Source organism: Macrotis lagotis, chromosome 3 (genome assembly GCF_037893015.1).
Source record: "Macrotis lagotis isolate mMagLag1 chromosome 3, bilby.v1.9.chrom.fasta, whole genome shotgun sequence".
Lineage (NCBI taxonomy): Eukaryota > Metazoa > Chordata > Mammalia > Peramelemorphia > Peramelidae > Macrotis > Macrotis lagotis.
In genome coordinates, this window is record NC_133660.1 from 52,545,198 (window position 1) to 52,561,735 (window position 16,538).

Genomic DNA, 16,538 nt, shown 5'->3' on the forward strand with positions numbered 1-16,538 from the left:
AATTCTAGAGAAAGGTTCTTCTGGGATACTGGAGACATACTTGTTTATTCTCATGTTTTGGCTAGGGAAGCAGTGTTCAACCACCTGGTCTTTTCTTCTAGCAGTAGAAAAAGGAGAAAAGCAGATTTGAGAACTGGGTGAACCCCCAATGATGCTGACTGGGTCATTTTTGTATGAAGTGCATGGGGCAGCAATTAATGGATATGTAGAACATATGGACTATCAAAAGAGAGAATAGGATAAAGGAGTACAGCAGAATATCTTTTATTAGAAAGGATAACAAAGAACTTTGTATAGAAGTTGTGTAACACATATGGTCTGGACAACCAAGACATTCTGGTAGAGAATTAATATGGCAGTTTTGTAACAAAAACCATCAGCCCTGATTTGAGGATTCTGGCTGTTCAAAGTAATTAAGAAATGTTTGGCAAGTAAAAGTTTACTGAAACACACTGTAAAATAAGTAACATTAAAAAGTGTTCCTTAAATAATATCTGCAACTATTATTCCCCTTGAAATAAGCATTACAAACGGTTTTGAAACATTTGATGTGATCTGCAGGGTGGATTTCCCTTTGAAATATGCTACAATCTAGTAGCAAGACTGTCTTATGAGTGACAGCTATAATTTTCCAACAGATTCCTAAATGACAACATATAGCTTAATACACTACCCTTCTGCATAGTAAAATATCTTTTGAGCCATAACATTTTAAAGTATAAAACAATTGAGCTAATGGGTTCCAGAGAAAGCATCAATAAATGATGGAGAGTAGATGACCACGTGTCAGTGATATTAAAGACAAGAATCATCTATCAGAGAGTAAGAGGGACTCAATGACTCCCTGTGGCTCCTTCTAGCTCTGGGATTCAGTAATGACAAGTCCAAAGACATATCTCTAGTCTTATTTTTAATGAATTAATTTCTTCCTTCCAGAGTAAAACTTTTATTAGGGATACAACAAAAGAGCAAAATAGCCTCATTTGAGCTTTACCTATTCCCTTTCCTTTCTTCAGTTAAAGCTCTATGGGAACTGAGGGCTGCAGATAATCTGAAAACTGGATAATTAGTCCTCAATAATAGCAGTGATTATTCATGAGTCTTCCTTTGTAATTGCTTGGGCTTCCAATCACCTTCCCAACAATACTGTTAACAGTTGGTTTATCCTGTAGGTTGAGGTCCCTTGGGGTTGTGTAGCTTCTCAAGAGGATAATCAGATTGAAACAAATTTAGTTAGTTGTAGAGGATGGAATGGCATTCTTCAACCCAAGCAGTTGGACCAAAAACAGCATGATGACCATGACATGTCATTTATCTGCTATTTGAAAGTTTTGTGAAACCTATAGGCTTATTCTTGGAATAATATTTTTAAATGCATAGAATAAAATATATAGCATTATAAGAAAACCAATTTATTGAAATACAGTTGTCAAAATATATCACTTTTCATGGACCCGAGATTAAGAATCCCTATAGTGCTAGGGATCAGAGAGAGTACTGTATTTATAACTGATTAAGAAATAAAACAAAACGCCCAGTTATACCTGATATTTTATTGGAAAAAGAACAGATTTAATTATCTAGGTCAGTCTGTTTGACCACATATCAGATGTATATCTTATTTCCCTACCTCCTTTTTAAAACTGAGGACTGATAATATGGGTGGTGATTATTATACATCTTATTCACATATAACACCAATTTCCTTGAATTAGTTCAGTCCTGAGATTGATGTGACTCAATATCCATTTTACCTAACCACTTTTGTTTCATAACTGTATGTTATAGGATTTTCATTTACCTAGGGAAGAGTATAGCATTCATTCAGACACTTCCTAGGGGCAACATCCTTTTGTCTCCATTAAATAAGCTAGCTATTAGCTAGTTTTTTTCTTCTCTCTCCTTGATAGTATACCCTGGTAAGTAATAACAGAAGTGGGAAAGGAGATAGCAAAATGCCTGCTTACTTTTTATAATTGGATACACACAGATATCCCATCAGCATAACAAGGCAATGTATAGTGCTGACAGGATACTAAATAATTTATAACAAAAATGACTTTGAAAAATAGATTCACCATTAGGCACTGGTGGGACCAGAGCTGTTATTAAGCATGTTACGTTTCAAAAATTCAAACTCTCAGCAGCATTCTAAAAGAATGTAGATATTGATATTTTATACTGCTACAAATTCCCCAAATCTCTGTTGTTTTTTAAACTGTACTTGTGCACAAATGAAAATACCCTTTCATATAGTTTGCACTTGTAGTAAGGTAGATGATGGGTATGCTTGTTAGTATAAAAATATTTGCAAACTCAATGTAAGCACATAATAGAGTACAAAGACCTTTTGTAAAAATAAAAAAGTCCTAAGTTTAAAAAAGTCAATATTTAAACAAATATACTGTATTTTAACATCCTCTGACTGGGATTCTGATTTAGCATTATATGCCCTTATTATATTTTCAATTACTTTGCTTACCCATTTAGAGGATTCACAGATTTGGTCTTGTTGCATGTATAAGACTGATGATTAAACTCCAAATTTAACTATTTCTTTAATATCGTACATCTGGTTTTCTACGTATATATCAAAGGTGAAATATTTAAGTCTCTTTCTTTTTAAAAGAGAAAGAAAAAGATGCAGGCAGATTTTGCAACGTCAGGGAAAAATACTCAACTGTTGAACTAAGAAACAGATTTTGATTTATATCTTAAAGTAGCAGTTAAAAAAAGAACTATAAAATTGTAAAAGTTGTGAAAAATACTTTGACAGTATCCTGTGGAAAATAAAAAATAAAAACTCAAGCTTGTTGGATAGAAGAAAATACCACAGCCTAATTAGGCATGTCACAGAGTAGATATGTAGCTACTGAGCATCTACCTTGTGATTCTTGTGGTTTCTGGATTAACAAAGAATTCACCAGCACCAAAGTTTCTAAAATCTTCAATATATTATATATTGAAGTGGTTTCAAGCCTAATGAAGTTTCATTCCATTTGGGCAGTTTCTTTAACAACAGTACATATCCTTTTTTTAACTTTTGGAAAATGAACTAGAATGATTAATTTTTATCACAAGAGAAAAATAGTCATAAAGCCAACTCTCATTTACACATGGGAAAAAGGATGGCAAGGATAACTGAAAAAAAAAAAGGATAAATGAAAATGGGAATATCTGAGAAATAATTTTCAAGTAAAATATCACTTTAGCTTCTTCCTCCCTAAATGATTTACAAGGAGAAAAATTGATAGCTTTAACTGTCATAACCTCTGTTGCACTTCTGAGTAGTAGTGTTTATGATTAGTGCTCAATAAATGGGAAAAATCATTATTGGAAAACAAGGGGTCTGGATTATCTGAAAATTAACCCCCAAATGATAAGAACTGACTTTATTTTCAAAGAACATCCATTTATAAATTTAGATAGAAAAGGGCTGCCATAATTTGTAACAAAGCAGATTTCTGTAGCTCTTGTTTGCTTAAATATTCATCAACATATAACAAGGCTTCCATATGTTAAACCACACATGGGTCAGCTATGGTTTACTCTTGTACATAAATAATGACAATGCAAAGAACAGCAACTAGTCCGAGGGCTTGGAGGCCAAGAAACCAGAGCATAAACCAAAAGAACATGACTATTACTGGTTCTACAATCCGTTCTCCGAAATACATCCTTGTGAAGCCCATGTTGATTAGGTTTTTGTTTAGTTCACCAAAAAGGGTCCCCATCTTTTTGTAGTCATCTATAACAGGTTCCACACTATGATTTTGTGATTCTTCTATGTCCTGTAAATAAAAAAAATGAAAAATGAATACAGGATGGCTTAAAATAATATAATGTAATCATGTCATATGCATAATCTCTAGCACAGTCTAAGCATATTCAATAAATGAGGGACAATGGCATGGGCATTTTTTCTTCTTAAACTCTAGACAGAACTATTAATATACTTGCTTTTCAAAAAGGTAGAAAACATCCATATCTCCAATCCAACAATCCAATAAACATTTATCAAGCACCTACTAAAGATACATGCCAGACCCTGGGTTAGCTCCAGGGGTCCTGTCCTCCAAGAGCTCCCACTCCCTCTCTAAAAGGGCAGAGAGCAGAATAGCAGCCCCACAGTGGCAGGCACTGGGAGCACAAGGGGAGAGCAGGCTGAGGAGATGGCACCTCTGCACCAGAATTGGCAGAACAATGGCATATCTGGAAGAGAACAACTTCTCCTGGGAGAGCTGTCTTCTTAATGGAAGCATCTCAATGTGGGGATTTTCCACAAATCAAGCTCACCTAACAGAAACCCGACCACAAGAACTCAAAGAGAGAGGCAGATTAACAGACCATGTTTAGAAATGAGTCCAGAAAGACTACCAGCTGGTGGAAAGTTCAGTTTCTCTTTATTGCAGATTTTTAACATTTTTTATCCTTTTCTCAATCTAGTCTATTATAAATTTTTTTTTTCATCTTGGCTCTAGTTAATTTTTGAATAAGATCTGGTTGTTTGTTAAAACAATTCAATTCACTTCTTCTGAGAGGGGTGGAGTCAAGATGGCAGCATGAAGTCAGGAATTCTTGGAAACTACTTCCCCCCAAAACTCCCAAAGCCATCAAATTATGACTCTAGTCAAAATCTGGAGGGGCAGAAAGACTGAGTGATACAATTTTCCAGTCCAACACAACTTAGAAGTTCCACAGGAAAGGTCTGGTCCACTGGGACTGGGGGTTGGAAAAAGCCACTGTGAGCACAGCCATAATTGCAGTACAGCTCAGTCGGCCCAGTGCCTAGATCTCTGGGGGCACCTGGGTCCGTGGCGAGGGGGGGGGGGTTTCCAGATCTCCTGACCCAGGGATCACTGGGAATAGCTTGAAGGGGTGGTGAGAGAACTCTGCCGCACCAGAGTGAGTATGGAGTGAGTGCTGGCCTCAGAGCAGCCCTGTGGTGAGAACCTGCAACAGGAATCAGGGAAGCCAGACTGGACCTCCAGAGTGCAGCCCACAAACGTTAAGGGGGTTGGGGGAGACTACAGAGGTCCATCTGCTCTCCCTAGGGCAGGACAGGTTGCAGTTTGGACTCCCATACCACCATAGCTGAGCTGGAACCCCCCTCACAGCTCCAGGGCAGAGGGGAGGCCTGTGGTCATCCACAGATCAGAGCACAGGCAAGAGAGCAGAGACTCTCATAAGACCTTGGGAGAATTAAGGTCCCTGTGGGGTGTCCCCCAAAACCCCCTAAAGCCTTGGAAGTGCAGTAAATCAGTCATGACTGAGGAAATGAGTAAACAATAGGAAAAAGAAGAATCAGACCATAGAAAATTACTTTGGTCCCATGGATGATTCAGAAGATGACAAAATTGAAGCTTCTGTACCCAAAACCTCCAAGAGAAATAGAAAATGGGCTCAGACTAAAGATGAGCTCAAAAAAGATGTTGAAAGCAATTAAGGGAGGTGGAGAAAAAATTGGGAGGAGAAATGAGAGCAATGCAGATAAATCATGAAAATCAAATCAACAACTTGGTGAAAGAAATACAAAAAAAATACTGAAGAAAATAATATGTTAAAAAATAGTTTAGGCCTAATGTAAAAAGCAAAACAAAAGGCAAATGAGGAGAAGAATGCCTTAAAAAAGCAGAATTGGTCAGATGGAAAAGGAGATAAAAAAGCTCTCTGAAGAAAATAACTCCTTCAAATGCAGAATGGAACTAAAGGAAGCTCATGACTGTGAAAAATCAGGAAGAAATAAAACTGTTCCAAAGAAACCAAAAATTAGAAGAAAATGTGAAATATCTCAGCGGAAAAACAGCTGACCTCAAAAACAGATTTAGAAGAGATAATATAAAAATTATTGGGCTACCTGAAAATCATGACCAGGAAAAGAGCCTAGACTTCATTTTTCAAGAAATAAAACAATTTACTTCAACTCAATAAGTATTTATTTGGCAACTACTACATTCAAGGCACCAAGCCTAGGTGATAGAAAGACAAGGACAAAAATGACATGGTCCCTGTGCCCAAAAAAGCTTATGTTCCATTGAGGAGAAACAACATATACACAGATAAGTAAATGTCACATATATATACCCCCTACACATATGTTTGTTTTTGTATATCTTTTTTAGAGGAAATCATAGTGATGGTATCTCAGCTCCACTTTGCATTGATGGCAACAATAAATTTACTTAGAAGATAATGTCTTGGGGAAGCTAGGTGGCTTAGTGGATAAAGTACCGGTCCTGGAGTCAGGAGGACCTGAGTTCAAATCCTGTCTTAGACACTTAATAATTACCTAGCTGTGTAGCCTTGGACAAGCCACTTAACCCTAATTGCCTTGCAAAAAAAAACCCTAAAAAAAAAGATAATGTCTCATGTCCATTTTAGTAGGTAGAGGTGGAGAGTTCAAATAAGATTAAGGTTATTTTTTTTAAAAAAACTAAAATCAACCTTGTGACAGATCCATTTCTAAATAACTTGTTAAATAACTATAGAATAAAATTTGTCCTTTTTTGGGTGGCTAGGTGGTGCAGTGGATAGAGCACTGGCCCTGGAGTCAGGTGCACCCGAGTTCAAATCCAGTCTCAGATACTTAATAATTACCTAGCTTTGTGACCTTGGGCAAGTCATTTAACCCCACTGCCTTGCAAACCTCTTAACTCCATTGCCTTGCAAAAAAACCTAAAAAAAAATTTGTCTTTTGCTGTTGATTTTCTTAAAAGAATTAGTTGGGTTAGAAGGTAAATGAGATGGAAATTTGTAATGCAATAACAGGATAGAATTGGTCACTATTTATTAGGTATAGGCCTGATATTTATACCAGTGACTGAGGTGGAAAATTTTACTTTGTTTTGTAAATCTTTAGTATACATATACATATATATATATAATATATATATATATATATATATATATATATATTATAAACTATATTTGTGAGTCAAAGCACCATACACTGTAAACTACCTAGGACTTATGACCTGAAAGGAATCATTTCTTATCTGAACTTTGTATTACCACCTGTCTCTGCCAATGTTCTCTGCACAAATTTATCATTCAGTGTTGGAGGAATTGAGTCATATTTGATGAGATTTTGTTGAAGTGATTTAGTTTAGGTGGGTATGAAATTAGAATTCCCAATTGTCTTAACATACCCTTCTTTAATTAGAATGAAAGTTGTACATTTGTCAAGTGATTTGTGTACAATTTGTGTGGTCCTTTGCAAAATATCTCTTCTTAAATTTTGGAGAATGGATGACTAGTTCTTTGCATATTTTATAATGCAAAAATTTATCTCAAATTTCTTAGAAGTGTTTTTTTAATCAACTATTTTTTAAATCACTGTTATACATTATTTTGTGTACAGAATTTTTATTCTGATGCAATCAAATCTAACTACCAATATTCTCAATTTATTTGTTTGTTCAATATATAAAAATTTATTTTCACTCCTTGGCAGACAAACTTATTTCATTTTTTTTCTAACCCTCTAATGGATCATTTGTATGTTATAGTTAGAATTTATTATGGCCAATGGTATGTAGTGATTCTAAAGCTATTTCCTTTCATTTTTATCTAGCACTCCCACCAATATTTATTTTAGAATAATGACTATTTTTCTTTTCCATTAGTTTGAGAAACACTGATCTTTTGTAAATATTTGGTTATATTTCTAGCATCTGTATTCTGTTCCACTGACTTATGTTTATATTTTTGGTCTGATATTAGATAGGGTTGATTCTTTTCCCCCCCTAAAACATGAAACAGATTTTAAAAATGGAAAATAGTAAATATTCTTCTGCATTCAGATTCTATAATTCCTTCCCTGAATGTGGATGATATTTTCCATCCCAAGTACTTTAGAATTGTCTTTGATTATTTTGTAGATGAGATGAACAAGTCTAATGTTGTTGTTAATGTGTATAAATTGTTCTCCTGGTTCTGCCCACTTCACTCACCATCAGTTCATGCAAGTTTTTCCAGGCTTTTCTGAAGTCCCATCCCTCATGACTTTTTAATTTTTTTCCAATTACACATGCAAAAATACTGTATTTCTCTGAAAATAAGATCAGATCTTATATTAATTTTTGTATTAGGGTTTATTTTTAGGGTATGCAATTTTTATGTGTAACAAGCTACATTCATTCATTTATTCATGTACAAAAATCTACATTTATTCAAATAAGACATGCCATCTTCTGGAATATCGTCATTATGCTTCAAATCCCACATTCTGGCCTAAATTTCCTGTGACTCTTTCCTGTAGCACCATTGGCCCCAATCTCTCAGGTCCAACAGTAGCGCTCTCCTTCAATGAGCACCTCAGTCCATGGAGCCTGATCATAGTACAAAGGCATCACAGGGGTTGATGACTAGCCCATGACTCGATTTCACAAAGTTTCTATACTAATTTCTCTCCACTCCATTTTCAATGTAATCATTCATTTCTACATGCGACTGGTCCTTGAATGGCTTTGTTTATGGTAATATCAAGAGTCTGGAGACAGGAGGATATTCCTGAGGGAAGCATCATTGAGTCATCCTTCCCTCTGTGAGGAAGGTTTTCATGTCTTTAGTTCAGTGAGTGTGGCTGAATCCCAGATGGGCAGACCTCTCCTTAAATGGACCCACTTCCTTGCACTGGCCTTTTTTGGTATCAATAACATAAATGCCTGAAACATGTTCAATCTTATCTTTCTTGCCCTTAGTGATGATAAGAGGTGGGACTTTCTATCCAGATGTTATTAAGTGTGTCCATTACTTGTGTGTTATGTCTGTACTCTGACTGATCATTTGGCAATAAGTTTCGAGTTGATCTGTCTACATAGGCATTTATCTCTTGTCCAAAGAAGCTTGCTTGGACACTTACAAATATTTAATTATAATTTATATTATAATTTATTTTAAGTATTCATGTCAATAATATTATTTATTTATATTTAATTATGTACTAAAATTATGTCATAATTCAATATGCCCATTGTATGTTGTAATGGAAACACTAAATGACTCTGTCTAGTCAACAATTTACCTGGGGCTTATTTATGGGCTAAGGCTTATTTTACAATTGACCTGGAAAAAAATCATGACAGCTCAAAGGAGTATATCTTGACAGTAGCTTTGGGTACAAGACAGGTTTAAAACAATCAAGACATGAAAAGAAGGATGATGCTAGGAGGTGAGGAATTGGAGGATAAATAGCACCTCATTAGCGGCACAAAGACTTGATAAAGCAGAGGGAACAGAGGAAGGGTATGAGCACTGAGTTTAAGAATGTTTCCTACCCTACAGGAAAATGGGGCGGGGGGGGGGGGGGGGAGAGAAAGAAAGAGGAAGCCAGGGCTAATAAAAGGCAGGGTGAAAGTAAAAGTAAAGTTAAAGTTAAAAAGCAAAGTAAAAGGGAGATGGAAAGGGAAAGGAGCTGACTGAGAGGCAACAACACATTGGTGAGGAGGGTGAAGGGAAAGGAAAGAGAAAAGTACACATAGGGGAGACAGCATGGAGTGAAATACATAATTAGTAGGCATAGCTGTAAATAAGAATGGGATATTTTTTTTTCTTTCTCATGGTTTATTTTTCCCTTAGTTCTAATTCTTCTTTCACATCATGACTAATATGGAAATATGTTAAACAGAATGTACATGTTCAACTTTTTCCAGAATGTTCACCACCATGGAGAGGACAGAAAGAAAAGAAGGTGGTAGAAAAATGTGGAACTCATAAACTTGCAAATGGATGAATACTGAAAACAACTTTATTTCCCCCAAAATAAGCTGGTTTCCCAGCTCTCCTACTTTCATTGAGCTATACTACCTTTTTACACACATGGCAGGCCTTTTCAGGAAGGTCCTCCAAGATATTTCACTGAAAAGCTGTTTCACTGTTTTATTTCGTGGGTTCTGTTGCTTTAGGGTTTGTTTAGAAATTTCATTCAAAGTTGTTTTGGGAAAAGTTCCAGGAGCATCTTAGTTTTGTGCCACCATCTTGGCTCCTACTGCATTCCTTCCGATGGAATCGATTCTTTTATAAGATTGTTAAAGCCCAGTAAGGCAAGTCCACCTCTATTTATATTTCTATGCCTTGATATTTTTGTTCATTTCCCTATTATAAGTTAAAGTTTTTTGGTTATAATTTTATGGACCCGACAGGACCCGACAACTATGTAGTAAAGAAAAATATAAATTACCATTCAGGTTTTCAGTCTTTATGCTAATGATGGCAGTTCCAGAAAATGAAGCACAAGATGCTAAGAATTACTTTTTTTTAAAAAACTATGAACATTAATTTAGATGTTGGTATTCCAAATTTGAAATCTTTGTCCAATGATGGATGAGTGAACCTACTACTGGAAGAATTGAATTGCATCAAGCATAAGAATCTCACTTTGATACTTGGTGACTTCATTGCACAGCAGAACTTCATTCTACTGACCAGAAATGGGCAAAGATGCAAAAAAAAAAAGGTGGAAAATACAGTTTATGAATAAGGAAGGAACTAGAGGTCCTTTCAACACTATGTACATTGTACCTCGTCTTTGCCAATTTTCTGGGTGTGACACAAGTGAAAATGAAAGTTGTTTTAATTGTAAGAAGTGAAGTTGTTTAACTTAGGGAAGAGCAAATGAGGGGAAGGGAAAACATAACAGCTGTCTTAAAGCATTTGAAGGGTTGTCATGGGGTAGAAAGATTAGTCTTGTTCTGTTTGGTCCCACAGAACAAATGAATAGACAGAAGTTACAAAGAGTCAAATTTATGCTTGATATCCCTAAAAATGAGAGCTGTCCTGGGGTGGAATGACTTGCTGGAGAAATGGAGGTTTTCTCCCTTGTTAGAGTCTTCAAGTAGAGTTTGAATGATGATTGTCAGATTTTTAATTTCATTTATAAGTTATACTGGAGGACTGTTAAGGTCTCTTCCAGTTTTCAACTTTGGTGATTAATCTGTGTTTTGTGATTAGTGATTTGGCTCATGCTCTCTTAGAGAGGCATTGATGATTTGTAATGTTTTTGAAAACTCTTCATATCCTTTGACTGCTCATCCATTTAGAAATGGCTCTTGGTCTTATATATTTGTGTTAGTTACTTGTATATCTTGACTTTTATCATAGATATCTCATGTAAATTCAATAATTTAACTACTTGTTTGCTTCATATGCTATCCTCTATCTTCTTTAGCTCCTCCCTTCAAGTGATATTGGTTAAAAAAACAGTACTTGACTCAAAAAGTTTTCATTTCTAGGACTTTAGAAATAATCTCTGCCCCTTTGTTCCCCCCACCCCACCCAACAGTGTCACCACAAGTAAGGATTAGGTAGCACAATGGACAGAGCTCAGATCAAAAAGTCCTAAGATGAAATTTGACCTCAGATGATTGTATTAGTAATGTGATCCTGGGCAAGTCACTTAATTTGTTTGTCTCAATCTCCTCAGATGTAATATAAGGATAATAAGAGCACCTATCTCCTAGGATTGCTGTGAGGATAATTATGAAGCACTCAGCCTGGAATATAATAAACACTATCTTTATTTTATGTCTACAGGTGACACATCTCAGAAGGTTCTCCATATATTTGAGATACATCCCAGGAGGCTGCCATTGTACTCTTGGCAAGCAGTTGTCAAGCACAGACCCAATAAAGAGATGTGAAAAGACAGACATTCCTTTGCAGAAGTGGGAAGTCCATGAGGGTAGAACAATGCATATATTTTCAGACTTTTGATATAATGATTTGATTTTTCTTTTCTTTAAAATTTATGTGGATTGTTTTAGAAGGATACTGGGGAAAATTCTGGTGTTGTAAAAAACAAAAACTATCAATACACTATTATTTAAAAAATAAAAAATATTAGAAAAATTTTCAGCTAGAATAACTTGTCCCTTCCTTCTGTGACCCATTCTAGAGGTCCTTTTTACTGGAGTCACCTAAGGATCCTCACCATCATTCTAGCAGAGGAAGACTTTTAGGTGAATCTCAAACCTCAGTTTCTTTTCTTACTTCTCTTTGTTCTAATGACCAACCACTTAGGGGAAATTCTGAATTCCTACTGTACCTCTTCAGTTATTTTGTAGAAAATGAGATACTCAATAATTCTCCCTGACAGTTAGCTGACTAAGAAAACCAAACTCTGCTGCTTGCTGCTGTTGAACTCTGTTGTTGTTCAGTCATTTCAGATATTTGACTCTTCAAAACCCTATTTAGGATTTTCTTGGCAAAGATACTGGAAGTGATTTACCATATTTCTAGTTCATTTTACAGATGAGGCAAAGGGACTTGTCCAGGGTCACATAGCTAGAGAGTTTCTTAAGTCAAATTTGTACTTAGGAAGATGAGTCTCCCTGATTCCAAACCCAGTAATAATAATGTTTGTCCTTCATTCTAGAAGAAGGACATGACATCAGGGAGGTAATGACAAACACATGAATTGGATTTGAATCGGGGCAGGGGGCTGTGTTAAGTCCCAAGCCTCACTTTCTCCTCCAGAACCATCTAGGTCCAGGGGCCAGATATGAATCAGGATGACTGATTGCCCAAGACCACCCAGCTAGTAAGTGATGTGTCTGAGGCTGGATTTGAACTCCCATCCTCCTTACTCCAAGGACAGTGCTCAATTCATTGTGACATTTAGTTGCCCAGGATTTTATCCATGCTACCACCTAGTTGCCCCCAACTGTATTTTTACTGTGTCTCTTTTTGGGGCTGGGACCAATTGGTTGGTAGAGGAAATTCTTGTGAAATTTTCTGATGAAATCAAACTTCCAGTCATTTCTTTTCTCATCTCTTATCACTCATCAAACATCAGATGTCACCCACTTAAATTTTTTTTTGTTTTATCATTATACCTTTTGTACCTTTGCTATCATTTTCTGTACCCTCTTCTCTTGATCTTCACCATTTTTAAGGCATAGATCGTCTTGTTTCTTCCATTAGGCTTTTCTTGACTATGCTAGGAGATCTTTCCTCCTTTCTAGCTTAAGCATAGGGCCCTTACCATTCAATCATTTAATAAACATTTCCTGAACACCTACTCAGTTTAAGACACTATACCAGGTATTGTACAGGAAATAACAACCAAGATGTCTTCGTCCCTGCCCTCAAGGAAATCGCAGTCTGCTTGGGAGAGGTGAGATTACACAATCCATTTAAACAGAAGGAACTTTTCTAACTTGCTGCCTGGCTTTACCTAAGTGGGCTCTGTCTATTCTTATATAAAATTTTTACAGTATCCCTTGATAACCATAATTCTTGCTATATTTGGTTCAGTTTCTCTATCAATAATTTTTATAATTCTTTACAAGAAATATAACTAATCCCATGGGGATTTTTTAAGAGCTTGACTCGGTCCATAATACTATTAAAAATAGACTTTCTTTTGTTTGATGTTTAAAATGGAGAACTTGTAAACATAGAAAACAGTAGTTTCTCCTTATACATCAATTGGGAGGGTAAAAATTTATTTCAAATTATATTAAGTTTTTCAGTTCTTGGGATTAGACTCTTGTCCTAAAATATGAACAGGACATATAAGGAAATTAAACTGCTGAATTTATTTCTTATTTCTTCTCTTTCTAGATATAAACATTCCCAAACTATAATTGGCCTCTTGTAGAACATGTTTTTCCCAATACTAGTAGATTCTATTCTAATGATTTCACTTGTCTATTTAACTTTTTGACATAATTGTTTTTAAGAAAAAAACAACACTTTTTTAATGTGGTAGCAAAAGACATAAACTTTGCCCTATAGGTTTCTGTGTCTACAGTTTGGCCTCTTTTAGACTTGAACTATATCCAGTCTGTAAGCCCTTAGAATCTCCAGTGGAGTTTGGCAGAAACTAGAAACTACTGGAACTATCCAGGATATAGAAAATGTTCTAATGCAACTGACTGGAATTTGACTGATTATGTCATCTGACTAATTCAAATAGACTGGCTCATGACACTTATGCCTATCCTTATGAGCTCTTTTATAAATTCAATCTTCTACCTCTTGCTCTTCCCAAGATACCAGCTATTAAAAAAAACCCCTTTAAATGGACATCTGGTATTTGCAATTTTCCTTCCTCAGAATCACAGTATCTGGGACTTGGGAGGTCATCCTGTGCAACACATAGTGAATAAAAACCCTTCTACATTATCTCCAACAAGGGGCAATCTTAATCTTCAGGACTGCAGAAAATCAACAGCTGGTCCAAACTCTTTCTCTCTCTTTTCTGGGACCCTCCAAGTCTATTTATTCTGCTACCAATTTCTGGGGCTGCCCTGAGTCCTATTCACTAGGAATAATCTTGATGAAATTTTTGAAAGACTTGAAAGGGTGGCTTTATCAAGAAACTAAGGAAACCAATGCCATCAAAATACAAAAAATTAAGTATCTCAAAGAATAGATTCTGAACTGGTTTGGATGTCAAAGTTGTTTGAGCCTGCAGTCCATTTGGGGGTCCTACTGGTGTTGGAAAAGTGAGAAGGCATGTGGGCATCAAGGCCTGGGGCTCAAGTCCTTTGACTTCTATTTCCTCCTATGTAATTGGGAGTTGGATCAGATCATCCCTGTGATCTGATGAATGTTCCAATTGTGGTCCAAAGGACTGTAATTTAGGAACATAACATCATCTACTTTCTCAATTAAACTCCAGGGATGGTAACTTGTAGGAATTTAAACAAAGACCTGGAAACAAGAGCCATAACTACCTAGCATGTTGATGACATGGATAATTGATTATCTTCTATGTACTACCACAGTGCTCTGTGTAGAGCCTTCAGTTAATGCATACATATTGAATGAATACATGAAGGAACAGTTTTTCTAGGTACAGGAATAGGTTAATTTCTGAAATCCTCATATTTTTAAGGAGTCGTTAAACAGTCATTTGTCTTCCTATTAACATGAGAATTTTCCTTATAGGAATATTTAAAACTTAGGGTTAAGCTAACATATGGAAAAGACTTCCCTTCTAAATTTTTTTTGTTTTGTCTTCTTTCCATGTTCCACCATTGAAGAAGAGAGTTTCTTTCTCCACAGAGGGTATTACATATAAGTAACTATGTATGTTGTCCTTTGATCTCAAAGAAGACCATGACATCAAGGACCTGTTGTCATGCCTTGAATCATATAATTTGGATTAAAGTGAGAGAGTGTGTGCAGGAACCCCTTTCACACACATACATTCATTCTCTCTCTCACTCTCTCCCCCCCTGAACCTGCCGATCCCATTGGCCTGATATAATAGGAATGTGAGGACTGGTGTTGGCCCTGATACAATGGGAGACCTTGGCCTTGTAGAAATGAGGCAGCTTCTGGAAAACTAAAGTCTTTAGGTTACAGGGGGAGTATGGGTGCAAAGCTGAAACAAACAGACTACCATGAGCTTGATTAAGATAGTTTTACCCTACTGATGATGGTTTGCTGCCCAGTACAAGTAGTTGGTGCTGGCCAAGTTGACATACTGAAAACCAATTGTTGAAAGAATCCAAGTATCCTTCCTCAGTACAGGAGGTTCGGATACAGTGCAAGCACAGACACAAAAATGGTAACAAAAGAACTTTATCCCCCAAGCAATATCAGGAGACATTCAAACTCTCATCAAGAGGTAGTTATATCTAAAGAATAAAAAGTTTAATTTTGTCTGTGCTTTGTTTAACTTGCTTTCTAATTATGTAAAAGGATCAGTGTTTATAACTCTGAAAAACCACTGACTGATCTGTGAATATCAAAAACATCTTTGTTTTAATATTTAGTCACTTGCAGAGACTCATTTCTTTTTTCCTATAGCATTTTGATTACAAAATCTAGTTCCTAAAATGAAGGCTTCCCAAGGTACACAAACAGTTAAAAAAACAAGAAGTAACCAATGATAGAAATAAGCATTTGATTTTTGGGAGCACTACAACATATTTTAAAATAAAGTCAAAAGTAAACTTTCTGCATCCCAAGTGCAATTTTAGGTGTAAAACAGTTGTGACTGTTTCAATTCATTTGTTTCCTGGCACTTTTCTTCTTTGCAAGCAAACAAGTAATTTAAAAAGTGGCTTCTGTTTTTTTTTTCCCCTAATTAAAAACTGAAATGTTTACAGTGGGGATGTTTTGAAATATAACATCTGGTTAAATTGTATTTTGCCCTCTTTTCTTAATTCTTTAAAAAAAAACAACAACAGTAATAACCATCACCACAACAATGTGGTATGACAGAGAAAGCCTGGAGAGTAAGGAGGGCTGTGATGAAGACCAGTCCCACTTGGGAATCCTCCTTAAAATGGAACTGCTGGAAGGAACTGACCAGTCATAAAAGGGATGGTGTCAACTTCTAAGAGAAAGAAATTTCATGATAGTGAAAGCCTGGATAGTTAGGGATGTGGCCTGCAGTGGGGAGTGGAATGGAGCATTTATGAAGAGCACTATATTAAGCTCTGGAGAGAGAGAAATACAAGCAATCAAGACAGCCCCTACCCAAACAGTGAGTGAGCAGCTATGAAGGGTGGAGGTGGAAGGATCTATACTGGACAAGTGGCTGGAGAGCGAGTCCAGGTGTGAGGAAGAGGAAACATGGC

The 16,538-nt window shown here is 36.2% G+C and overlaps 1 protein-coding gene across 1 annotated transcript in view; it reads right to left on the bottom strand.

Annotated features, from left to right (window-relative positions):
• Nucleotides 1-248: 248 nt before the first annotated feature.
• The window catches only part of FAM241A (family with sequence similarity 241 member A), a 72,755-nt gene continuing 56,465 nt past the window's right edge, over nt 249-16,538 (bottom strand). Inside the window, exons 3-4 of the mRNA XM_074228703.1 lie at nt 7,953-8,050; nt 249-3,791 (exon numbers count right to left, since the gene is read on the bottom strand). Coding sequence (XP_074084804.1) covers nt 3,546-3,791; nt 7,953-8,050 — 344 coding nt within the window. The 3' untranslated portion in view covers nt 249-3,545. The remainder of the gene's footprint in view (nt 3,792-7,952; nt 8,051-16,538) is intronic.